General features: G+C 40.0%; 1 protein-coding gene across 3 annotated transcripts in view; it reads right to left on the reverse strand.

Moving 5' to 3' along the window:
• AFF2 (ALF transcription elongation factor 2) overlaps positions 1-27,416 on the reverse strand; it is a 350,342-nt gene that overhangs the window by 25,712 nt on the left and 297,214 nt on the right. For 2 of the 3 annotated variants that reach the window (XM_074882237.1, XM_074882235.1), the window contains 7 exons: positions 18,898-19,060; positions 17,346-18,365; positions 15,108-15,232; positions 8,749-8,983; positions 6,715-6,854; positions 6,093-6,156; positions 2,539-2,675 (listed from right to left, as the gene is read on the reverse strand). In XM_074882237.1, coding sequence (XP_074738338.1) covers positions 2,539-2,675; positions 6,093-6,156; positions 6,715-6,854; positions 8,749-8,983; positions 15,108-15,232; positions 17,346-18,365; positions 18,898-19,060 — 1,884 coding nt within the window. The remainder of the gene's footprint in view (positions 1-2,538; positions 2,676-6,092; positions 6,157-6,714; positions 6,855-8,748; positions 8,984-15,107; positions 15,233-17,345; positions 18,366-18,897; positions 19,061-27,416) is intronic. The other variant, XM_074882236.1, reaches the window with a different exon arrangement.

Below are 27,416 nucleotides of genomic sequence, written 5' to 3' on the forward strand. Positions count from 1 at the left end.
GTGCGGGCAGGCAGTGCTGCTCTCGCTCTGCCTTCCTCCCACCACCCCCATCATCAGCGCCTGGCTTGCAGCTGTAGCACACCACCTGATGTGCTTCCTCCACATCCTATCTCACCTGCTCTTTGGTATTGTTGTTCCAGTCATCCTGAATGAATCTGATCAAATGCCAAGATATATGTCTCTCTGGGATTTTCAGTGTTATGTTAGGGATTTTAGCATTACCATTAACTTAAGACACCTTTGACAGTCAGACCTCTCATATTCCCAGTCTCTTTGATGCTCCACTTGTTTTCACAAATAGGTGTCTATGCAGATACTCAGGGCAGACAGAGCTAATGCAAAAGGGGAAAATGGTGCCTCTGATAAAGGGAGGAGTAAAAGTGAGAAAAATCTCCTTCTGTTTCTTATCTCAAAGTAAAAATCTATGTTAACATTAGGAGTCATGTTGAGAAAGTGTGTGTGCACGCCATGTACTTGGTTTGTACATTCAGCACCCACTGTAGCCCACAAGAATTGTGTATTTGTCCATGGAGCTTACTGAACCTGTACCAGCCTGCTGCTCACCTGGGCAATCACCTTTCCTCCATGTCTGACCACTGACAGCAATTAAATGGGCAAATCAGTCTCTTGCTGGCTGCCTACAAGAGTTGGTAAGTTAAGCTCTACCTTTGATGGTAGGTGGTGGAATTAATGTCACCTGACTTTAGCTGTTTAGAGATTGGAAATCTACTCTAACAAAGTCCTACAGATTCTTCCATAACCAAAAGCAGTGCAGGTGCTGCTTCCATGCCAAGGTCTATCTATCATGTAGCTTGGAGCAGGACTGTGCTGATACAGGAGCTGCTGGGAAGAGCAAGGCAGTGGGGCTGTCTCTGCTAAGGAGTGCCAGCTACTCTGAGGTGCAGCCGTACACTCTGCTGACTCCATCCTGCACCAGCACTGCAGGGTGGAGGGGAGCTGCAGGTATCACCCGTTTGTGAACTACCCCTAGAGCTGCCATTCTCTGAGTTAGGTGGTGCACGTGTTGTGGCTCTCAAATGAACAAAGATTTTTGGTCCATCTGCTTCTGAACAGACAGACTGCTGGACTGAGGAACAACATTTTCAACTCTGTCATGTGGTTTTCTTAAAAAATAAAAATACATGCAGGCTCCTATGAAGCAGCACTCACTTCTTCAAAGAATTTTTCTTTAAATACAATTTATCCTGCCATGCAACTATAGTTTTGTAGTTCAGGACACAAAGTACTGAACTGTCCACTGTTAGAGTGCAGGAAGAGTTTCAGCACAGCAGAGCAGTAGTAGGCAGCTCCTTTTCTTAAGTCCTCTGCTCTCGAGGGTTTAACTTGGATCCTAAGTGTTGAGTGAACATAATTTTCTTGTTGAGTAATCTCTTTAGATTTTCTTCTTCTCTTTATTAAGTGCAGAATGTAAAAACATGTTTTTAAATATTTAACAGGCATATTATTTACCTAAGAGTAAGAGCTTCTTAAGATTTGATACATTTTATTATGTAAATACCTACTTGTTCAAAATGTAAAACATGCATTATTTTTGGCAGTCCCTAATAGCTAATCTGGCATGTTAAAATCCTGCACGTTAAAAGAACACCTTTGTCATATTAAAACCCAAACATTTAGGGCCTGATTTGCCTCCTTCTCTTTGTCTTGTGTAAACTGCCAGTAATTACACTGACATTAACGGTGATATTCCCAGTATACACTGGGGAAAGCAAAGGTGCATCACAGTGAAGAGGAAAAATCCTGTTGTTCTACTTACAGGTAAATTTAATCCTGCTTGATTTCACTTTGATAATTTGTGCAAGTAAAGCAAACAAGCCCTTAGTTACTCAGGAGACCATTATTTCTACAGAGCCAACACTATGAAACAGCTATAGGGAACAGTAGCAGATTTTAAAATAATAATTCAGAAATTTTATTAGTAAGTAACGGTGCTCTCATCCATATTCTAGCCTACGAGTCTACAAAACTGTATTAAAACTAATTCAGCTGGTTCACATTCATTTAACATTAAAAAATACAATTTTTTAATACAATACATGCGGAAAGCTTCCTCTCTGGCTATGATCCTATGTGCCAAGTTTCAGCTTCCTTTTTTTTTTTTTTAACAGGCAAGTTATAAACCTCTAAAAACAGGGTTTGTAATAGAAATCCTGATAGACTCACTTTAATGTTTTGAATTATAAAACTACACCTTTTAAAAGACAAGTGTCATTGCCAAACAGTGAAATTACTATACTTTACTTCCACCCACTACATTTCAATTTTAATTTTATGAATATTGCAAATTATAACACTCACATTATAACCTCTAAAGGGGATAATTTATAAAAGCAGTGTCCATCAATTATAAATTTTCCATGACATTAATAAAATGGCAAGAACTAATTATGATGACTTCTGAGATGAAGATGCCTTGGACAAATCATTAATACTTTGAAATGGTATTTTTTAAAACATAGCAGGTTCTAATTATGACTGAAATGAGATTATGAAAATGATCACAGAAAGGACATTAACCTGATGAGTTCCACAGTCTCTGAGTACATGGTGTATGGAGATTTAGCTTCTAATGGATCTCGCTCCATAGCGTTCCCGCACTCGATGAAGGAGAGGGCAGCATCAGCATAATTCACTGCTTTGCCGAACTTCTCCAGCTGAAATGGGAATGACATCGTCAAGAAAATCCTTCAGCTTTAATTTCTAGGTAGACAGATCATAATACAAAGCAACACTAGCATTAGGATGAAAGCAAAGTGACGCTGGTAGTTAAGAATGAATTCATACGGTAATTAAGGCAGGGTCTATGTTTTTACCAAATCTTTTCAGGTAGTATATGGCCAGATACTCCACAGAGGAAAGTCAATGTATGGCCATTGACACGCATGGATTTACACAGGCAATGAGGGACACTAAGCATATTTGAACAAATCCATATTGCTCCTCGACATATGAACTAAGTTTAAATGTCACTACACAAGGGTTAAGTAACAGCTCCACGCCATTTGTCAGATGTCACATTCTGCGTTAACTGTTGACCAAAAAAAAACCTCATCACTTGTGTGATGACTGAAAGAGCAGAAAAAAAAAAAAAAAACAGGAGAAAATATAGCACTGCTAAATATTTTATTTTACTAGGATTTTATCGCAAAAGGTTTTAGCCCTCATAATGGTTGTGATTAAACTGACTTAGACATACTGATTTCTTTTTTTATGTGTAATGAATATTATATATGACATTTTTATAGTAAGTATTTTATAATAGTATTTAACATTTTCAATTTTTGATAGTTGGATGTAAGAATTCTACTAACGTGGCATTTGATATAAGAGATCCAATATACTTGAAATAATTTTAAAATTTCTTTGTATATCTCTATCAAAATATTTTTGATGCATCTCCACATGTTTTCCGTTTGCAAAAGAGAAGCCTGTCCTAGCAACACATTAAGCAGAACATTCAGTATTGGTCCAAGGTAACAGTATATTTATTTGCCTTTGCGGTTACTTCTAAGCAATCCTTATATCTAGTTCCCTCCGCAAACCTTTAATTTCAAGTGCTGCTCTTCTGCATTGATTATGTACAAAGCCTTTGTATGATTGATAGGCATTACCTGAACGATCACAAAAGGGTAAATATTTCTAAATGTTTTCTCTCTATTCCAATGGTCACTTCTCAGCATATTCTTCAAATTTCTTGCTTCAAGTCTTCCAAAGACATCTTTTTGTGGTATAAAAAACGGAATCTGGCTGCAAGCAGATTTGGTACAGACATACAGTTTGAGCCAGAAATGGGATCCAGTCCTGCCCTTTGCTCCATGCTGACTCTAGTGGAGTAGGTGGAATTACTCCAGCTCATCACAGCTTAGCTGAGAACAGAGAGAGGTTTCCAAGATCTCTTCCATATGGTACAGTCAGTTGCCACTGCAGCAGCCCATCCAAATTAGTTGATTCCTTACTGCCATCCCAGACAAGGATAGGTTCTCGTGGGGTCGCTCCCATAGGATGCAAAATGCCCTGCCCTTCACCAGAAATCTATTTTCTATACAAGCTCAGGAACAGCACTGCCACAAATCTCATTACCATTTGCTGACACATTCTGAGGTCACGTGCATTATCTTTCTAGCCACTGCAACACATCTTTCAGTGCTGCGTGTGCTTTGTCATGTCAGCACCAAGTAACCAGAAGCAATTGTTTCCATAGGACAACGAACATTATGGGATTGCACAGCAAGAGTGTTACATGGAGATAATTTGTGTGCAGCTGTATTGGGTGGAAAAAAAAGTTGAGACCTAAATACCGGAAAGAAAAAGCAGATACTTTGTTCATGGGTATTTATGTCTGCCAACAAGTTGTGTTGTAGCGGATGGCCTCACATTCCCATAAGAGCACTCGGGGTGTCAAACTGCATGTGACAGGCAAGGCCTGCCTGCAGGCAGCAGCATGATGTGCTGTGCCTGCTCCTCTTAGTTCTGCTTGAGAAACACCCCTGATTCCACGAGGCATAGTCAAAGGTAAGAGGACGGGAGACAGGTCAACACTTTCTGAGTGAATCAGGCTGTGGAGGGAAGTGGATTGACATAGCATGTCGAGATCATCAGAAGCCTGAGCCTGTAAATATTTGCTAGCGTGGAGCAGGCATCCCTGTGCCAGAACCATGTGTATTTTCTTTAAAGGTCAATCAGCTGTGGGAGGTGTTGTCAGTTTGCTTCTGCCAGACTTTCCTGTGTGCAGATGTCAGGGCTCTGGCTGAACATGCTCTGCTGAGCTGGGCTGCAGGAATCAGTGCAGGCCACCTCCTGTAAACAGGCAGGTCGGGAGGGACGGCTGCTAACCTACTGACAGTCATGGCAGGTTGCCAAAAACCTGAACCCACCTCCCACAGAAAACACACTTGGTAACACTATGCCCCAAGTCAAAAGGGAGCCCGGAGAGCTGGAGCAGGCAGCTTGACATGTCAACTCTCCTTCAGCTCACCGACAGCAGAGGGAGAGCCACTTTTTTTTTTTTTAAAAAATGTTAGTTTTGTTTTTTAAAAACACAGTACAGGATTGTTTGGGTTTTTTTTGGGGGGCAAACGCTTATTTCCAAGCACAAAATCTCTGATGTGGAGTGACAGAATATGCATGCAAAAACCTCACAAATAATAAAGTGAGGTGAATAATCACCCAGTTCTTTTTCAGTTGTGATTTTGGGCAAAGTGAATGGCCACACTCCATTTGAGACATCTCAGTTTAAATAAATAGAGGAGTCAAGTTCCACTAAGCCTGCCTAAACGAGCTACTGCTCTGCACTCTATGTAGCGTACAGGAGAAAAGTCCCTGCCTACAAAGCAATGGCTATTAAAGGCACTTCAGTGCTAGCAACAGTTTGGATTGAACAAACTATGACAGAATATAATCTGTCAAATTAAGTAGTTTCATCAAAATCAAAACACTTTGCAAAATTAGGTCAACCTTACTGGAATTTCATCTCGGGTAAAATGAGAAAAAAAAGCTTTCCCAGCATTGAACTGCCTCATTGCAAGATTTTTTGGGAAGAAGTGTGTTGAGTCTTTATTTACCAGCCTAAAAGCATGCAATAAAAATGAATGTAGTATTTAAAAATCAATTGTTGCAAATTTTAAACAGTTGGATTGGAAATATCAAACAGTTTTACCACATGATAATGGGGTGGAGGGTGATTTGCCTTTCTTAACTTTCTGTTATGGAATATTTCAACACTTTTGGTTTAGGCTCAAAGTGAATAGGAAAACAAATTTCAAATAGACATCATCTTTCATGAAATTATCTTACATCTTTCATAAACAGCATGACTACTGCTCCTCCTCGGAAGGGATATCAGCTATTGTAAAGAGCTTCTTTTTTTGGGAACGAATTGTTAAAGGCTAGGAATGGTGCTCAGGGTTTTTGACTTGTAGACAGTGTGTTTATGGAGTACAATTTGAAGCGTACTTTAGTCAACAGCAGAGTTCCTCTTGGTTTCTGAGGCTTTAGATGACATTCAGAATGTACATTTTTATAACACCGATCTCCATAGTGGAAAGAGACAAAAACCTCCTGTGACAACCTACCAATGCATCTGCTTTATGCTTTAGCTTCTTAGCCTCTTGCATGTAATAATCCGCATTATGAAGCCTAAAGAGACAAAATCAATTATTTCAAGTCTTTGTTTTCATACAGTTGGACAAACATTGTTTGAGAAAATTGCTGACTGCTTCCAAGAACAATTTTGACATATACACCCACTTATCTCTTTAAATCTTACCCTGATATTAATCTGAAGCTGCTGTATGCAAAGATATGATGGGTGACCAGAATGTAAAATAACTAGCTGTAGAAACTGGCCACCCAAAGGACCCATTAATGTGTGCTGAATAGAGGAAAAGAAAAAATATTTTAAACTAATTAAGTGTAAGAAGTTTCCATTAGAGGAGCTAAAATAAAAAAATGAAGAAGAATTAGCGTGAACCAACATTCATGATCTGAAAACATTTATCAACAGTCTTCATTAATCAGTGACAACAGTTCATTTGTAAAGATTAAAACTGTGTGTGCCTTTGTGCAGCACTATCCACACGGGTGCCCAATGCTAGCGTTATAATCAAAGATACTCTTTTTCACTGGGGAGCTCTGCTTGCATGAAAATCCCAACTACCTAACGTACAGCTAGTACAGAGATCCAATAATACTTACACATCATCAAATGTTATTTTGGGTCTTCTGGGCTCAGAATTCCCATTGGAAAGTGTTGGCATTGCAGACCAGATGTCTGATTCTAGATGGCTGGTGTCAAGAAGAGTGTTGGCTGTTGGTGTGTTGTGAGATTCTTCCTCCTAGAAAAAAAGGACTGTTATTAACTCTTCATAGTTCAAACAATTCCAACAATATAAGTGCTCACACCCACCCCCCAAAAAAACCCCAAACAAACAAAAGGCTAAGGCACAAAGTAGCACTCATATATACCCAACTACATCCAGGTTACCTCACAAAACCACCCTTCCGTCCTTTATAACATAAACCTATTAGATTAATTAGGCAATATGGTTCTACCTCTGACCCTGCACCTGAACTCATTAACTTACACCCTTAGGTGAAGTCAGCCTGGATATCACAGTGTTACTGATGAGAGACACTGGTTGAAGTAAGTGTGGGGAAGTCCAATGCTGAAGGGCTGGATGTAAATGCAACTTCATTCAAGGTGTATCACACTAATGTAACCTTTCCTTTTATATTATTGTTAGCTAACTGTAAGGTGTCTGAAAAGTCTGCTTGGATTCCAGCAAGGAATGGTTTCGTCACCCTTGCTACACAGAACAGAGAGAAGAATGGAAAGCAGAAGCCAGGAGTTGTGACTTTGCATTGTTTAAAACCAGAAGCATAACAGCGATATTTAAATCAGGCAATTGCAACTTGCAAGCTAGGTCCACACCAGATAAACTAAATTACAGACGATCCAACGAACTAGAGAAAGAAATCTAACATATTTTAGAAGACAAATATTTCATGTATCAGGATAGCAGATAAACCAAGGATAAATCTGACTAGAGGTGCTGGGAGTGAGAGGAAGTGGCCCTGCTGTTTACATAGCATTGTTTATTTGCTGACATATGCAGTTCATTTTGGCATTGATTTCAGTTGAAGGCGTGTGTATTACTCTCGCAGCTTGAAGTGACACAATGATATCAGAAAGCAACAGGGATGAACGAATAAGGTGAAGTGATTTGTCACCTACGATCCAATGCAACTTATGAGTTTTACTATTACAGTGCAGGGTAACAACCTCTCACAAAGCGGCGAACTGTGAAAAATGGGGCTGTGCATGTCCTTTTCTGTGGCAGAATTTTCTTGTCTTTTAATTTTGACAGTGATACTAAGATACAGTTTGATACTAAATGATATGTTTGAAACTCCAGAGGGAGGGCTGTTTTCTAAAATGGGCCAAAACCCTGAAGTTTCCCTGTTTAACCTAAAAGAGGATGACAAACTGATGTGAAATTGTACTTATTTTTGGTGAATTTGCTATGCAGCTTCTAGTTTTGGCTCCTTTTCATGTATTTTCAGTAAAAAAAGATCCAAATCTGGTGAAAAGCAAGCAAGAGAGAATTGTCTTTGTGAAAACCTTTGATGGGGAGATGGCCCTAACAGAATGATAGTTTTTTTTGGGGGGAAAAAAGCCTATATACATGGTATCTAAAAGCTTATCTACATGATTCATGGAGATTAGGTGTAAATAAACCTTAGTGCAGGAAACCTGTCAACCTGAGAGAAGGTATTTCCATGTTGAATGTGCTATGGATAGGTAGCTTTTTGTTAGATTTCTATTGTCTGTTTAGTTTAGGCCACAATATTCAGTATAACTACAGTGCTTAATTCTGGCTGAGAATTTGGGGCAATTATTCAGGTGATGGATACCAAAATTCTTGAAGTTTTATTTTCAAAATGCTTGTGTTGTAACTACAGAGTTAAGGGTCTCCTCTGAGGTTCTGGGACTGGGTGTTTCAGGGAGCGATATACAACACCAAGTAGATGCCTAATGCTGACCTAAAAATGGAACTTGCAAGAGCTGCTTATGCCCAAAGATCCACTTCTGCAAAGATCCACTCCTCGCTGCTCTTGAGTGAGACTACATAAGCATTTAAAAATAGATACTGGAAAAAAAAATCAAACAGAACAAAGCTAATTTTATTTTATCTTGTTGAATTCCAGCAACTGAGGTCGGTTACTTACACAGATTCCTTTGGGGTTAGAAGAGGATTTATTTTCATTCTTTCTGTGTTTAGAAACAGAGGAGGAAGAGCTGCTGGTTTGAGAGGTGTTTGTGATGTTGGTCTCTTGGCTGAAGGAGCTGTTGTCACTGCTGTGCCGCCGGTGCACAGGCTCGTCCAAGAGCGGGGATAATGGAGGAGGGAACAGCTTCTCTTCTCTTTTCTTTGTCACCTTCTTCACTGAGCTACTGCTGCTCCTGGGACATAGATAAATATCAGCTGCACTTCAAGAACCTTGGTTAATCCTCCATAGCACAGAGCTCTAGATTTTATTTACTGAGAAGCCAGCTCTACCCTCAAATATGTCCCGCAGTCCCCATGTCCTAGGAGCTAAGTCAAAAGGAGACATGCAGTGAAAACAGAAGAGCTACCTCCGCCTTTTCAATGGCTGCAGAAACCTCCTGCTCTGGAGGACAACTTCCAGTGCATTAGTACAAATTGCACCCAATTTAAATGCTAATTTGAGTCAGTCTTCATTTGAGAGGTCATAGAGGCTCTGACTCAGCAAAGTGCTGGAAAGTTTTATGCATGGAGTTAGTTCCTTTGACATCAAGGATGACTATTTATGTGTTTAACATTAAGCATCTTTTTAAGAGGTGGATTAGGGCCCACGTAAGCAACCTTTGCAAAAAAACTTAACAGCACATGGCATGTGAACCAAAAAAAAATTTATAACAACTACAAAAATGATAACCATAACAATAACAAGATAATAATTATTTGACCTCTAGAATAAAACCAATGTTCAACACTATATTAAAATGATACATTGTAGCTGGCAAAAGCCCTTGAGCAAATATTGGTTGATGAATTGAACGTGATTCAGAAAATGAATGTGGTTTTGACATGAAAGCTCAAGTAATATGATAATCTATTGTCTGTTTTATGTACAGAAATTGTTAGCTGGCTAGGAATGGCAGCTGTGATACACAGTAAAACCAAAAAAACCTGCTAGAACTTTCTCCCCTCAAATCCATCAAAAAAGAAAAAACAAAACCCAACACCCCACTGATGGTTTAACATGTTAATCTACTCATAGATTTTTATTTTAGGCACTGTCCTAACTCAGTCAATGAAGATAACCTGAATTTTAATCTTTTGTTAGACATCTAATATTGCACTACATGATCATTTACTTTGCATGGTTATTGACTAAAATTTCAATAACAAATTAAGTCAACAAGAATTTATGTTTTGTTCCCAGTCACTTTCAGTCAGTGTCAGGAATTATAGATCTACTTTGCCTTAAAGTAACCAGGGAAAGAGGAGAAGGCAACCCATGTTTCCTTACCCCTCATTCTGGAGCTCTCTCTCATTCCAGCCTGGCCTCTTTTGCAGTTTCACCAACAGTATCAATATCTACACCTGCTTTGGTCATTCCCGTACTTAGGGCCTTTGGTGATACAAAAATATTTTAGTCTATCAACCAGACTCCCCATGTTTCAGGTTTTATAGCTCTTCTACTCAAAACTATTTTAATTCGACTGCAGAGTTAAAAATATCTTATTTAAAACTCTCTGATATTAAAGATCTTCAGACTGAAGACATAAAATGAGCACAGAATTCATATTGCCTTACAGCAGGACTGGTATGGATGCTGTCCTGCTCAGAAAACACATGGGCCTGAAGAAGATCAAAGGAAAGCAACCAGGTTGGAAGAGACCAGTAGTTCTTCGAGGAGACTGATTTTATGCACATGTGGTCCTGCAACACATCTTCCAAGAAGTTCTCACTCAAAGCCCCATCTGTTAGCTTTCTTACCCCCAAAGGGCATTTTGGAACTCAGACAAGTTACCATAGCTAAAGCACAATAATACTCTGAACTTTTTCCAGAGGAACGTTTTCCAAAGGAGGGTAAGCACTGCCCCAAGAAAGTGTGCACGTGTTCTTAGATTGTACAGAGGCAAAGCAGACACAGTTAATGAAATACCCAGGAGCAGAACCCAAACCCTCTGCCTCCCAAACCTGTGTCCTACACAGCCAACCCTGAACATGCATATGTGGGTGGGAGCACAGAGTGAAGTGGTTCTCCATGCCCCTCTGCATGGAGGTGTGTGGAGTTCTTCTTTGTCCCTGGTACAGCTTTGCAAAGGGAAAAGCAACTGAGTCTGGCAGATCTGTCTCAAAAGTGTCTGAAGAAAAAATGAATGTGAGCCATTGGCCAAGCCCCCTTTTGGATCTGACTCTGCACCACTAGTGGGGTTCCTCAGAAGATCTGTGGCTATTTCCAGGGCTTATGCAGGACTCTGCTGCTTGCACGGTCTACCACTGCATGGGGAAATTTAAGGCACATATAAAGCAATTGAAGCAACATTCCTCAGCTGCTACATGGAGCTGGAAGGATTAAGACAGTAGTAGTACAAGAAAAAATTAAGGCAGCTGCAGGTACCATGGTTAAAACTTCACTATTTAAAACTTCATCAGTTCACTTCATCTTTGGGCTTAAATATAAGATGGGGCAAACCAAGATATAGGTGCAGCTACTCAGCTCTGGCACACAAGTCATTCTGTGGGTGGGAAGACAACCACAAAGGAAAATGCACCTGAGGATATTTTTTTTCTACATAACTCAAATTAAAAAGAAACCCACCAATATGGTTATAATTCTGTCTGGTTATTTTATTTTAATTTTTTTTCCCTATTGCCCACTTAATCCTATGAATTTTCGTAGGAATTAAACTGATAATTTATTTAGCAATGTAACCTCCCTCAGATTTACGCCAAAGCATTTATGTTAACAATAACCTCCATGAAATAGGTTGTTACCAGCAGTTAACCAGATTGTCACTTTGCTTTGGGCTGTTAATGGGCTAAGAAACTGGTCTTTGATTGCAGCAATCGCTAATTTTGAATGAATTTATTACAATAATTACCGAGACTCAATGGTTTAATTTGCTGTCATGATTGTTAGTTAAACTATATTTAAAATCTAGGAAGAAACACAATAAAAGCACAAGGAAAAAATACAAGCAGAACTGATGGTCTTGTGGCTGCGGGGTTTAATCTTCGTGTCTGAAAAGGCCAATTATCAAGGAACGAGAAGGCTCCCCATCTGCTTTTTTTTTTTTTTCCAGCCTGGTTTCTTTTAGGGCAGAAAGCAAGCAAGCTGGCAACAAGAGGTCAGTGTGTGAAGGAGAGAATTTCCATCTACTCTCACATTTCAAGCTGTCTTTCTTTGCCCTTTCTTTATCCACTCCTTGTGGTATGCTGTGGTATCTCTGGCCTATTAGTGAGACAAAGCCGTTGTCTATACCAATCACTTGGCTTTCCTTTGCCTCTACTCTCCCTGCCCACAATGAAATGCTTCACATTGACGGTGTATCTGATTTTCTGCAGGGGGTTAGCAGGGAAAGGTCACTCCTGCATTAGCTTGGACCATATGGCAGCAACTGAATGAAGCTGAAGTCATTGTCATAGATGTAGAAGGCTGCCTCAGCCGTGAACGAACCCCAATGAACGCTGTTGTGACTACCCAAGGGAGCGGCTAATATATGTTTCCAAGTACAGGTGCATCCTTAACTAAAGGTCAAACAAAAGGGAAGAGGAAATCTTGAAAAACAGGCTGAAATGCTTGCCTCAGACAATCTTCTAGCGTGCCTGTTAGATGGCAGGCATGTTTCACTGGTATGAGTCTAGTTTCAAATTCAGACTCACCGTTTGCATCAGCAAATAACTCTCTGTGTTGTTACAAACTGCCAAATGTTGGCGAATAGAGCTTTGTCTGGACTGGGTCTACCAACCAGGTATTCAGACATAAATGGTATTCAGCAGCACATACAATTAATGCTTAAATTAAAATTGCTCTGGCAAGCAAGTAAATACATAAATAATCCTCTGCTGCAGAGTGGGCAGCTGATCTGACAAAAATCCAGCCTCACAGCAGTGTTTCAAGGTATTACTCTGAATTACTTGGACAAAACAGAGTATTATCTATTCCTTCAGTTGCTATGAAATACCAGAAATAAGGAAAATACAGTGGCAATAGTTTGAATAATTACATTTTAAGTGTCACATCAGATTAGGAAAAGACATCATCCCCAGAGCATGTGAGGGAAGGAGCAAACAGAGAGATAACTAGTTGTTTATGTAATGACTACATAACACAAACTGTCTCTTTGGTTGTGCAAATGGCTTTTAAGTTCACAACTGAACATTTGAAATTTCTACACTCAGATTATACCTGTAGTCACAGAAACTTGTGGAAATCGGGCATATAACTGTCCATATTGGACATGTAACCCTTTAGAAAACAATTATGCATCTTTGCTTGCTTTATTGAGCTCATATATTTAGGGAAAGATTATGAGACAAATGTATTCAAATACCTAAACCATAGATAGGCAGTGAGAGCTGCAAAAGCACAGGTGTGGCCTATCTGTCACTGATTCCTCCAGACTCCTGAATGCCTCCAAATTTTGGCCCAGAGATCATGGTCTTCTTGTCAAAATGCTCTTGCATTTATAAAAAAGCTCAACGAAAGTCTCTGAAGTCTGCCTTGGGGAACCTGGCTTGTTGGTACAGGGATCAAGTTCTAACAGGAGAGCTAAGGTTTCTCACGAATGAAAACATCCACCACGGGATGTAACACCTTCTTAATGGATGAACATCATCATCACACCTGTAGCTGAATCACCCTCATTTCTCAAAGTCCTTACACAGAGACTTAGGAGTTCTGACAGAAAACACAGAACCTTTGGGAGTAAAGGAGCAAATGGCAAAGCCTGTCTTTCAACCTTTTACCACTGAAGTGTTATTTTACCCCATGCCCTTGAACAGTGTACTTTCAGCTTTCCCTTTCTTCTGCCTCCCCTTAAAACTCTACTTAACCCTCCGGAGAACAGAACCACTCCTGACTGCTTAAAAACGATCCGGGGCTCTCCAGAAATTTGTCGTCACACACTTCAGCCAGATCTATATTTAGTTGCATGTCTCTGGGAGTTGAAGACCTGAATTATCAAACAACATTGCATTTGTTTCAAGCAAACTCAGAAGACACTAATAACAAATGCAGTGTGACCCAGGTCTCAATCACTGCAGTGGAAAAGAAGTCAGAAGATTTTGTTTCAAAACTTGAGGCAGACGAGAGAAAAAGCTAGCATATGGAAATAACTATTGACGGACACAATTATATTTTAACAGAGAATACTAAAGATTTGAAAGCTCCGAGGAATCAAATTAATGACCTGGAAAACAAGCTCAAATTAAGAAACATCAGGTTGAGGGTGGATCCTTAGGGCTTACTGGTGACAAGAATAGAAAGATTTTTTTAATGGATTGTGGAGGTGTTGGGGATGGATAATCCTTGATTCCCTCTGCAATATATCTCTGCTCATTGTTATTTCTAGCAATGACAATCAGGCAACACCCATCATGATGTTTATCAAATGTGTAACATGTTACAGATCACATTGTAACTTTCAACTCATCTGCCTTTTCCAGATTCCAACTGATTTTCTCAGCGGTAGAATGAGGGGTTAGTTGAAGGACTGAGGTTACTCTGTAATTACACCAGTATAAATAAAATGATGCTCAACCTTTTTTGTGGATTTTAAAGTTTGTGTGCTATTTCATATATGATTTTTGAATCTAAATTTATCTAAATTTAAATACTACTACAATCAAACTGTTTTCAGAAGCACGTTGCGGGTTTGAGTCTTTGCTTGTCCTAGTGCAAAGCAGAAAGAAGTGCCTCATCTCAAAATTGTAAAAGCACAAAATTGATGACAGAAGGGAATTGGACTCTTTGGTTATTTATAGAATGTTAATCTTGTGATTATACTAATCAGAATCATTATTTACGTGGCGCCTGTTTGCTCAAGTATTATAGCCATCTCTCAAAGACACTCTGAAAAAACTATTTGATTATATGTCTGCTGAAATACAAAGCACGTATGTCTGAAACATTTAGGATGGTCACCGTGGTATTGCTGTATACACAAAGAATAAGAGATGTTGAAGTGAAGTCACTATTTTGTTCAATAAAACTGAGAATCATCTCTTATGAAAACAATTTTAAAAAATAAATTCCAGGAAATCAAATAAAACCCACTTTTAGTAGGATTCTCTGGCCACAAAGGTTAAGGATGATGGGGCAAGAAAGAACATTGAAAGGATGCAGTATGGGGGTAGAAGAGTACACCAGGATTGTGGTGGCACTCAGAATTCCTGTAGTCCATCAGAAGGATGAAGGAATCTCATCCAAATCCATGTGGATCCTCCTCCTGATGGATGGGAATAGCAGTGCCAGGTCACTTATGCTTATGGGCTGTAAAGCCCATCTGGTTCTACAGCAAAGACACTATGTGAAAAAAAAGAACTTACTCTTTAGTGCTGGTTAATCTGTGATTTGGTATCGGAGAGATACAAGGTGGGAGCAGGCATGAAGCTGAAGGGTCCTCCAGGCGCTGCTTCTTGCTTTCAGCAAAGGTATCCAGGCTTTCCGTCTGCTTTAACAAAAAAGGTACAGCTTGAAAGATCCAGCATCTATGCACAATTTCACTTGCCATTAAGAGCTCAGAAATCTCAGTGTATTTCTTTTACAGTAGCAGCAGTTAAAGTACTGGTCTAAGAGAAGTGAAAGTCACCTGAAATCAGGGCTAAACGTGCTCCAGACACATGACATGAAGTTATATAACAAGTGACATAGCCAGATAATTAGGAAGCAAAATGTCTCATGTGCTATGGTTATCTTCTATAGTGCACTGGAATTTAATTAATAATTCAGATGGAATGACTTGATAGAACCAAATTTTACTCAAGTAAATAGCTTTTACTCATTGACATAATGGAAGGTGATGGGAAAACTTCCCTGAGTAAGTATCCCTCACAGGACTAAAAGACTACAGGACTGAGCGGGGTAGTCATTAACAGCAATAGCTGGTTTAAAATTTGCTTTGAAAGATTCCCTGATGCATGACTTTTGTGCCTGAGTTAGGATGATACAAGCAAAGCTGATTACTGCTCTGTCACTGGAACCTTCAAGCCCACTAGTAGATGGCTAAAATAAATCTTTTAATAGCAGGATTTAGAAACACAAATCAGGCTCTCCCTACCCTGTTTTAACTGTTGATATACCCTCAAGTCATCCTAATTGTTTTTTTCCCCCTTGGGTAGCAGTGAACAATTATACAGCAAGTGAACAGGCTGTTTCAGAGTGTAGCTTATGTCTGTACAATCCAAGAGCAAGATTTGTTACTTTCTGATTCAAAGTCCCAGCTAACGAAATTATGAGGTTCCAACTTTCATAAACCTCCCCCCCACCTTTTTTTTTTTTTTTCCTGGGAGCCCTCAGTTTAGTTGCCAATACTATACTCGTGTTTTAGCCAAGATTCCTTCTCCATCATATTGACACTCCACTAAGTTACCTAGCAAGAAGGTTTTTTGTATAATTAATATACACCTTGGTGTACTTATACATACACATAAACACGGACATTTATACATCTCTTTCCTCTTTCTTCTCTTCTCCTTCCTCCTTACATCTCTGCCTTTAGTGTACAGCTAGACTATAAATTGAATGAAACCTCCTGAGTTTACTCATATGATTATTTCCACTTAATTCAAGAGGGAAGGAGCCAGTGCAGTGACTCATGTAGGCAGGGGTGCAGACCCTGTGTCTGCCTGGCATTCTCTGTCTTTGTCTTGCATTAACTCTCTTGTTCCACTGGACTGCTCAAACTCAGGATTTCAAGAAGTCCACTAGAACAGACAGCTGAAGTCACGTTAACAACGATTTATAAAGTTTGGGTTATAAAAAAAATACGCTATGATGTCTTCTCACAGACAGACCAGAACACAACCATTTCAGCTAGAAAAACTGACTACAAAAATTCATTTATGATATAAAACTTCAGTTTCTTTTCTGAAAACACATTTCGTTTGAAGTGCACTGTCATATCCCACAAGATAGGATACCCTTGGGCATAAATAACATAAAACACATGATAAAACATAACGCCTTAAGTCAAAATATATTTGCTTTTTCAGGTAGCTCTGTAGAGAAAGCAGCTAGTTAAGCAAATGATATTTCTATGAATCACATTTGTTTATACAACAAAACAATATAAAGACTAAATTCACCAGGAGCATAAGGAAGCACCATTCCATTGACTTTAATGAAGCTATGCCTGTTTAAGCCAGTGGTGAAAATGCCTTAATTCTGCAGACAATAAAACCGTGCCTTCCAAATAGAAGTCACATTTTCTGAGCAAGGCTGAACCCCTAGCAATACAAACTCATCCTTGGGAATCTTTCTGCATATTACAGAACACTGGAAATTAATGGGTAAGTGAGCAAATACAGTGAAAATCTTATAAGGCAAATCTCAAAAAAATACACTGTTCATTGATTTTGTCAGCTGGAGTTTGTTTTTTACTAGTTTCTGATGTTAATTTGTAACGCACTTGTAAATGTATGTCCTTTGTAAAAACAGCAAAGCCTTAGTGTTATGATGCCTCCTTACAGCGCTGCTGCAGGTGCAGTGAGGAATCACTGACTACGGTCCTGACTTTGGGGATGCACAGAAACTCAGTTTTCCTCTGAACGATGAAGACGACTTACCTTGTGTTTCCTTTTGGATTTTGTGGATGGTTTTTCAGCTGCTGGGGTAGGGGACTCTCGAGATGGTCGCCTGTGTTTCACATTTGCCTCTCTTGGTTCACTTTTCACAGACGTGGTCTCAAAAGGCTCTTGTCCAGGTATCCTAGAGAGTAAACTAAGGTCTATTTTCACCCACAGAGATTTGAGTTCTTCATATTCTCTTAGTGGGGACAGAAGTTCATTTTGGACGACTGGGATAGGAGAAAAGAGCTGCTCCTCCAAGTCATTGCTGGTCTGGTCAATGGATGTGTTGCTGCCATTGCTAGTTAAACTACTTACGCTGAGGATGTTACTGCCAGAGTCCTTCACTTTGACGCCATTTCCAGACCCAGTGCAAGCTGGCAATACCTTAGCCTGCAAGCTCTCCTCCTGGTCTGTATTTGAGTCAGAAGTAGATGAATCCGTTTCAATGAATTCCCGGGACTTAGGGACAATTTTGCTGGGGCCTCGGTACTTTTTCTTCTCTGAAGTGAGACCTGTGCTAGTTCGTGGTTCTTTCCTTGGAGCGGTCTTCCCAACTGCTGCTTTAGTTCGAACCTTTGGCTGCTCGGGGGGTTCCTGTGTGTCTTTTTCTTTGGGAGTGTTGCTGGTATTATTTGGTTTGGGCCAGTTATACTCTTCTACACTGGAAGTCCTTTCTACCTTTTTGGGTTGCTTTTTCCCAGTAGTCCTTTGTGAAGTTGGCTCATTATGAGCTGGTGACTTCTGCTTGGAGCTTTTTGCCTCTGGGGTTTTCTGGGCAACCCGTGGCTTGGCTTTCTCTCGGATGGGACTAAGGATCGCCCGGTCTTTGGAATCAGTTGGGGGCAGGCTGCAGTTGAGCTTCCCTTTGTTTGGCCCTTCGGCCTGCTGGTTGCTCTGGGCCTGGGAGCTGGTCTCGCTGTGAGGCTCATTTTGATTGTTGATGATGGTCTTGTTGTGGGGGTTCACTTTATTTAGCCATTTATCCAGCTGCCATTTGTTTGTTGAGGGAGGTTCAGGCTGCAGTTTGAAGAATGACAAGGAACAAATCTCAGACAGAAGCAACGCTTTCCCCTTTAAATGAGAACGTTTTTAACGTACCCTTTTATTTCAGTCAACTAGTGGTGACTGCTAGTTTTATGGGAGTATTTATGGAGTATTTATGGTTAATTAGGCTTCCTTATCTGGTTTACAATGTGGCCCTGGAGAAATTTAATACAACTAAAAAGTTTAGCTGGTCCCTGAAGACATAGTTTTGTCATGTTGCCTTTCCTTAGTCCCAGCTGAATACTGTGTCAATAAAATCTTCTCTAGCTACTGGCAAAAATCTAAATATTTCTTTAAAGCAATTCAAATGTAGGCCAGAAGGATTCTTCCAAAAGTTAGAATGAGTATGTGGGTCATACACATAAAACTGTAAAGGGAGAAAAAAGTTGACAGCATCAAACAGCACAGAACTCCAACATTTTCCTAACAGGGAGCAGGATTTCACTCCCTTCCATGATTCCCCCTCCGAGCCCCCGCTGGGGAGGAGCTGAGAGTGTGGCTTTACCTCCGGCGTGGCACTGCGGGACTCCTCGTTGCACTCGCTGTCACTGGAGCTGCTCTCGCTGTCGGAGTCGGACTCGGAGCTGCTCTCGGACTCGCTGGAGCTCCCGGAGCCGCCACTGGAATGGGCCAAGCCGGGTGCGTGTGCCGCTGGCACCGGCAGGCTGCTGCGGGGAGAAGATCCTCTCGTGTCAGTATGCTGCTTGTCTTTTTTAAAGTGCTGCCTTGGGGGGAGCCACCAAGCGAACCCTGTTCACACCGCCTTTCCTCAGTGCCAATTCCCTCTCCTGCAGTACAGACCCAATGGAAACTCCAGCGGCCATGTCACCGCGTAGCCACCAAAGGAGCTGGGTGGGCTTATGCTTCACGGGACACACTGATAATGGTGTTAATAACATTACCATCATCATCACCCTCAATGAGAAACACTTCAGTGTCACAAGCCTCAGCTTATTAGCCCAATGATTGCGAAAACTAACAATCACACTTAAATAATTCATTAATGGAATCATGGTTTCTTCATTTTTTGCCAGTTCATTTATAATTTATGATCAAAGGAAGGACATCAGGCAACTAATATTGGACAGGGCATTTTAAAAATTAATTTTAATGAATACTTTTACACTGCGGCATACAAAAACTACATATTTTTGACAAGTCTCCAGGGACTGCCCAAGAATTTTTTATTTATAGCTGGTTTTTCTCTCATGTTTATGATAATGCAGTGAGAAAATGGCATTCATGCTGAAAATAAGCCTCTCTGTGAAATCTATTTTTCTGCGTGTTCAACTGTCCTCCAAGATGTATTTATTAGCAGTGCGCTGGCTGTCATTGTTTTTCTTCAGCATTCATTTTTAAACTGAGAGGTTGGATGACCGCAGTTTTTAGCACTACAGAATTCTGCCAGTCTGAGTCTTTATAAACTCATCTTTAATTTCAACTTTTTTGTCAGGGAGATAACCATAAGGTTTTATGTCTCTTTGGCTGATCTATACAGAGACTTTTTGATGACTTATTTTAAATTTGTGAAGCTGACAAAGCAAAGTGTTTGAAAATTGACACCATTTGCTAGTACTCCTTTATGGATATTCAATACTTCACCTTAATATATCATGTGCTGTGTGTGTCCCATATTGAGTGATCAAGAGATGTCTAGAAATTATAATACAGCTTTGCCTTAACTTCTGCTATCTGCTTTTCTACTTTCCTCTGAGAAGGATTCAGGTAAGCCAGGTACATGCCCTCATTCCCCTTTCAAACTGAGATGCTATATGCATCAAGATGCCCTCTGAAAAAACACAGTAACCAAGAAACTGGAAGTTGGAAAAGCCAGAAAAAACTGATGTGTGACCCTGCTCTGCTATAGAGTCTTTACAAGTGTTGCCATTGGCTTCCGTGACAATAATAGATGGTCTTTAATTTTCCTCTTACGCTAAGCTACTTTCTCTCTCCCTCCTTGTTGGTAGACCTATCCCTTACACCGCGGTTGGTAACATAACTGTCTCTTTGAGCATTGCAATGGCCCTGCAGTGCCCATTGACAAAACAGCTTGGTGCTTTAGGGTGCATTAATGAAACAAAATTACTCACTTGGGTAATTGCTACAGATCACTAACTTTGTTGCTCATTAAGTGCATATACTTTTTTTTTTTTTTTTTCCTTCTTCTAGAGGCTCTTCACTCAACTGACTCAAGTAGAGCTACTTAAAAAATTTCAACTGGAAGTAACAGGTAAATCAAAAGAACAGATGCTTTTAAAAATATGGGCATTTCCAAAAGTATTATGGAAAAGTATTACGGAAAACTAAACATTGCTGCATTAAAGAATGGATCTTACGCTTTGTATTTAATGTCATTGTTTTTGGAAACCATTTGCGCACTTATTTTTCTTTCTTTATCCCTCCTTTTCAGTGAAGCTCAATAAAGTGTAGGGAAATACATTTTCCACTTCTTTTTTACAGTAAACAAGGAAACAGAACAGTGGAGAAAAAGTGAATGTGTTTGTAGGGGAGTTTGCCTTTCAATTCAATGTCTTGCAATTTTGGTCTCGTATTTTCTATTTGGAAAACACTAAAAGTAGATGAAACCTGAGTTTTCCTACTTCATTGCAATTGTTTCCAAGAAGAAAGAATAAGAAAAAAATAGAAAAAACTTCAAGGATTCCCAAACTGAGGAGGCAAACGTGACAATTCCATTCTAAAATACGGAAATGAAACATCAGCCTTGAGAAAAATGTTATTTATGGAATTATCAGAACAATGAAGTTGTAACTTAGAAATGAATTTTTCCCTAAATCTGTGAGCTTCACCTGTCTCACTTCTATTTTCTGTTTTCACCCCAAAATGGAAGTGAACATGGCAATATTGATGTTTCAACCTTGCTGAAAACTCCAGTTCCCACAACCCTTGCGGAGAGCCAGTTGTGAAGACAAAGAGATGTTTAACCCTCAGCAGCCTCTCCAAGAGCTCAGGGCCGGGCATACAGCACATGCAGATCCTGCAGAGAGTAGCGGGGCCCACGGCTGCACCGAGTTGGTGGGGCATCAGTTACGTCCCCCGCGGCCCAGTTCCTGCAGGGAATTAACACACCTTTGTAGCAGGGCATATATAAACCTGCACAGACTCCTGCAGAGACCGAGCTCCTTGCCTGTGGTGGTTTAGGCCCAGGCAACCCCCCCACAGAAGGATGTGTGGGGGGCTGCACACACATCTGTGCAGATCTGCCGAAGAAAATGCTCTGTTGTCAGTGCTGGCAAGTTTGCTCTCATTAAGATAACTGATTTAAAGAATATCACCTCTTATAATAGATCAAAGAAGGAAAAGCCAGTGTCCCAGCAGCTAAGGCCAGACCTTTCTAGCCTTTAAACACAACCTACATCTTTTAGCACTCTGGAAGAGAACTGACACTGTGGCTGGGATGCGCTTACACAAAACAACTGGAGTTGTACTGTAGCAGACTGCAACTGTCTGACAAAGAACTCAAAGGGCAAGAATAAAACCATGGAGATAGATGGCAGCTCCAACCTGGCCTTATTTTCTTTCTTTCTGCACACAAGCCTCAGAAAAAGTTATCATATGCCAAACATTACTGAATAACACAGTTCAGCAAGCTTGCAGGAACCAGACAGACTCAAAATAATGTTTTTCATACAAAACACAATGAGGTCATATTTGTCTTTCATCTGGGATAATAAAATTATGCCTTGGCTACATCGGGTGGTTTCATGCTGAAGGCATCATTGCTGATCTACATTTTTAAAGTAGAAGCATTTGTATGCTTTGCAAAACAATCAGATAAGACCCAAAATGCCTTTCCTAGCATCTCACCATACTAAAGATAGAGAGATCTTGCACATAGCTACATGCACAATCAACTTCTAATCATGTTGTTCAGCAGAACAGAAGAAAATATACAGACCTTTCACATACAAGTGCATGGGAAAAAAATCTTTGCTTCCAGTAAAATGAGTTTAGTGGAGAGATTCTGTTTTTTCTGGGGTATTTTCCTTAAATAAAATGTACCTTTTAGTTCAAAAGAACAGGTTGGTTTGCACTCTTCCCAAAGACTTCTTCAGCTTTAAAGTTACATCACGTTTTAATAGATGCTGGGATAGATTCTGCAAATGTGCATTCAAGCAGGGGTTATACAAATAAGTTGGGCTTCTTCACATAAGTATCAACTACATGAACTGGGGGGTTGCCTCTCTAAGAGACTTTCAAAGCAAGCTTTGTTGTGTTGCTAAGATCCAGACAAGGAATGCCAGCCTGGACAAGGTTTAAAATGGACTTAAAGCATTTTATCATCAGACACAAGTCCTCAAAGTGACTAAAGGGGGCAGGAAGCACTGGTATTTGAAACTCTTGAATTTTTATTTCCCAGCAGGAGATGAGCACTCATATTGCTCCTCAGTGTTTGGGTGGACAATGTTTTCATTGCATTTGAACTGAAAAAAATATTAATAAAAACAATGCCGCACAATGGAACACAGTACTGTTTGGGTATATAACACTTAGAAGAAAGCCAGTTCATTATTATCACTTGAGATTGGAGGCCCCTACTGAGACCAGTGACCCGCTGTGCTGGGATCTGTGTAAATACATGATGAGACACAGTCCTTGGGCCAAAGAGCTTGCAATCCAAACACACAAAGCAAACGTTAGAGGTATTACAATCATCCTCATACTCAGTGCAAGCCTGTCACATTCTCTAAGTGCGAGGCCTCTCTACAGTTAATAGAAACATCAGTTTCGCCCCCCCTTTTAATGTTGTTCTCCCCATTTTCCAAGCCCTGTGCTCAGCACGTGAGCTGAATCCCGCAGGGCAGTCAGACGTGCTCTGCCCTGACCCAGAGCCCTGACCACGGGTGGGCTATGGGGGAGGAAAAATACACACGTGACTCAGCAGCAAGGACCCCCATTACTCAGGCCAGTAGGATCAGTGTCTGCTTACCGCTCTCCAAAGTAGCTTCTCCTGTGCCATGGAGATGGGAGACACTGGAGTGACACCCATACTGTAGGTGGGAGGAGAACCATGATGATGTCTCTAGCTGCCTGCAGACTGGCAAGCTCTCCTCCTAGCTATCAAACAGTGAAGCAGACAGAAGAGACCTGCACATCTGGAAGCAATTTGGAAGGCAGCTCTTCTGCAGCACTTTTACCTATCTCCCTTCTCCTGTTTTTGCAGCACATGGCGCTTCCCCTGTCCCTTGCTGCTTGGCAGCATGATTGTGCACAGCGTGGGCACAGATTATGAGATAGGAAATGTCTTGACGGAAAGGACAAACACCAGTAACTCCAGTACCTGCCAGTGGTTTTCAGCACTTGAGCTCAAGCTTAACTACAGAGCAGCTGAGACTTGCAGGTGTGTGGCTGCTGATGGCTCCTGGTGAGCAACTGCATCAAGCTCATCACACACCAACTATCTTTCTGTCACTGCAGTTCACTGGTACGGGTGATCTGCCTAAATTTCAGTGTCTCCTGCAGTGTGTCCGTTTTTTGACTCATGGGTTATTTTTCCAATGCCAATTAAAGCAGACATGGCGTTACTATGTGTCTGCATTATTATGCTGCCTAGAGAATTGAGGACCCAACATGCAGCTTACACTTTTGTTGTTGTTGTTGTCATCTAGACTATTATATTATTTTCAAAACATCATTTACTCTACTGTTGTAATAAATTATTTTCAAGATTAAACCTGGTAGTTACAACAAAGATAATGTGAAATACTAAAACTCATTAACCTCTAATAAGAAAAACAATAAACTTTTTACCCTGTAAATACATATGTAAAAAAAAGTAATACAATTTAGACTACTGCAGTAAAACTCATCAAGGAACAAAAATTCCTAACAAATCCTTAGCTATCTCCCTGAACTTTTCACCAATTAGATGTAGTCATGTTAATTGCTGTGAAGAGAATTTGGCAAATAGATGGTGCCCTCCAACAACAGGTTTATTCATTCCAACCATTCCTTTTTAGGGTAATGATGAATTGGCCACTTGTTCCATTGCTCTACCCAGAAATCAAATGTAAACTTGGAGAAAGCAGAGCTCTGCTGGGCAGTGGGAAATTGGAGATGGGAACTGACCAGTGAGTCAACAGTATATCAATGCTGGCAACGCACAAGAAGCAGCTCTCTACAAAGGTATCTTTACTGCACAGGCCTATTTTTAGGGAAAATTCAACCAATGAAATCTGGAAAAAGGAAGGTCTATGCTGGAAAAGTGACTACAGACTTGACAGAGTGGTTGATCTTCCTGTTGAGGCACTGGATTGGGACTTGGATTAATTTTGCTTCGTGTCTGAGAAGAAAATACGTCTGTGCATCAGTTCCTGCTGAGTAAAAAGAGACTATGTTGCCTATCCTTAATCTGGCTTGTCTATTTAAAATGCAAATTCCTCAAAACAAAGACTCTGATTGCACAGGGCACTGAAAAGTGAGCACCCAGCTCTGCATAAGACTTCTGTGCACAACAACACACTACAGCATCCACCAGAGTAGATGGTAACACTCACTCTTGGGGGGATACTGTTGTTCTCCCACTCACTACACTTTATTCTGAGAGAAGAGATAGAGCAACAAACCAGCTTCAGCTTTTCTGAAGCTAGCCCAATCTCTCCTCCAGAGTCTACTTCTATGGAAAAAACTGTGAACCTGAGGGGCACTACTAGGAGTTACTGGGCTCACTGAATTCTGTGTAGATGTTCAAAAAAGGCTGCTTCATTATTCTAGCAGACAATAATAGAGCAGCACCTAGCAGATTAATATTTAGTGTCAGAATTTAATACCATAACTGTTCAATAACGAAGTTTTATTTCTCTTCTATTCTTATACCATTATCAGGAAGTAATATTCTCTTCTAATTTGAAAGGGAGCTGCCATTTTTTTATAATGAATGGTTCATATCTACATCTTCAAACTTATATATGACTGCCATTAGATTGCTTTTTAAAGAAAAGGATTGCTCTGAATGATTTGTTCACTGCCTTTCCATTGGTTAGTATTAAATTATTTATCATCTGGCTGGTAGGATTCAAATCTAAACTTTCAAAGACTGGGTTGACACAGGAACTGAAAACGTGCATCAAGGCCTCTTAAAATATTAATCAGCACCCAGGTCAATGAAATGAAATAAGGTGTGGAAATTGTTACTTTAGCTAACATTAGCACGCATAGTAAGACATCACTTATGATGGCTCTCTCATGTCAAAACACATGGAAAGGGAAAACCTCTCTAATATGTTATTCAGGATGTGGCAGCTGATCTGCCTGTATCAGTCCTGAACACTGTAATGCAAATAGGAGTTCTGATTTATTTTGAGGGGGAGGGTAATTTACAAGATGTTGTATGTAGAAAGCCACATTCTCATTTTATTGTGTTCAAAAGTAACTGTTTTAATCAAAGACTGTTTATAACAAGGTTGATAGTTACTGAAACAGATTTTTTTCATATACATATAACCCTTTTATTCTTCCAGCTTTAAAGACCATAAAAAAGGATAGTAAAGATGAAAGAAATAAAAAGAATGACAGAGCTAACTCCTATGAGCCACAATCTATGTCAAAGCAGAACTAAAGTGATTGACAGCTTGCATTAGTAATGAATAGAGTGGGGAAAAGCTGCCAAGAATCCGTAACAAGGTCAAAGCCTTCCAATAAAGAATTACATTAGCCCAAATCCTAGGTGGAACTGCGTATATACATCTGCAACGTGACTTTAACCATGGTACTGTTCCTACTGTCCTATTCTGACCCTTTTCCAGGTTTTATTCCTGGGCTACAGTAAGTTCTGACTCTTTATCACACCTGCGATAAAGAACAGGTGTAACGTATCAAACTGCCTGTGAAATCATAAAAAACAAACAGAAGAGGAGGAATTTTAATGGCACATCCCTAACGGTGCACATAAAAAACTTTCTGAACTATTGGTATGGTAATCACTCTCCTTCCAATTTCACAGCACTCATACACACTTGACATGGAAAAGAAGGGGATTTTGCATATTAAAAGCAATATTGTATCCATGATTTGTGCATGCATCACTCTGCTCACCTCAGAGTTTGGAAACAATTTTGTGAGCATGATATTATTCAGGGAATGCAATGTATGTAGACTTTTTGATGTACAATATTTTAGTGAATGGATTCAAGTGTCAGAGAGTGTTATTTGTACTATGCCCTGATGTGCTACTGTTTGTAGTATCTGTAAGAACAAGAATACTATCTCTTACTGTGAGACTCCAAAGGGCCTCATTTGATGTAAATGGAACCATTTTATTATATTAATGTTGCCCCACTGAATCACGTTAGATATGAGTATTGATACATAAAAACTTATTTATTTTCCACAAAGGACGTGTGGAATACTGCATCTTTCAGTACACTTTGTGAATCTTCTGTGAAAGTTCAGAAGTACATACTCACCCTTCTACTGTTTATAGTTTTAAGTTAACATAAAATGTTTTTTAATGAGTCACTTATTTACACTTTGATTTTACTTATTTCAGCAGAAAGCCCAAGTGTGGTCATGATAAAAAACTTTCAAAGTGAACCTCTGAAGGCAAAGTGTTGGCTTTTTTCTCATTCATGTATGGCAGAAACTTGGACATGTAACACTGTAAATGAACAACCCTGATCGTTCTAACTCAGTTCTACTTCAGTTCTAACTGAAAACAGAATCCAGCTTGCAGAGCCCAGTGGGAAGAGAACTGGGAGCCATGGGACCAAAACACACTGGTGCAGATGGATCCACATGACACCTCCAAATCCTCAACATTTCCAGTCTCATCTGCTATCTGAGGAAAGCTAATTTTACTATCCTGAGCAACCAAGCAGCCAAAAAACATAAGAAAGTAGGATTTTTTTTTCTTTCCCCATATACGACAACACCTCTGAGCTTGAAGAGGTGCCAAAAGGCATATTCTGATTTTCCAGAGCTTTATTGCACACACACAGTCATTCACACCTGTGCACTATGTATAAGTGGCACAACGTCAGCTCAGGAAACCATCTGAGGATTTACTCT

The sequence above is a fragment of the Strix uralensis genome, chromosome 13, assembly GCF_047716275.1.
Source record: "Strix uralensis isolate ZFMK-TIS-50842 chromosome 13, bStrUra1, whole genome shotgun sequence".
NCBI lineage: Eukaryota > Metazoa > Chordata > Aves > Strigiformes > Strigidae > Strix > Strix uralensis.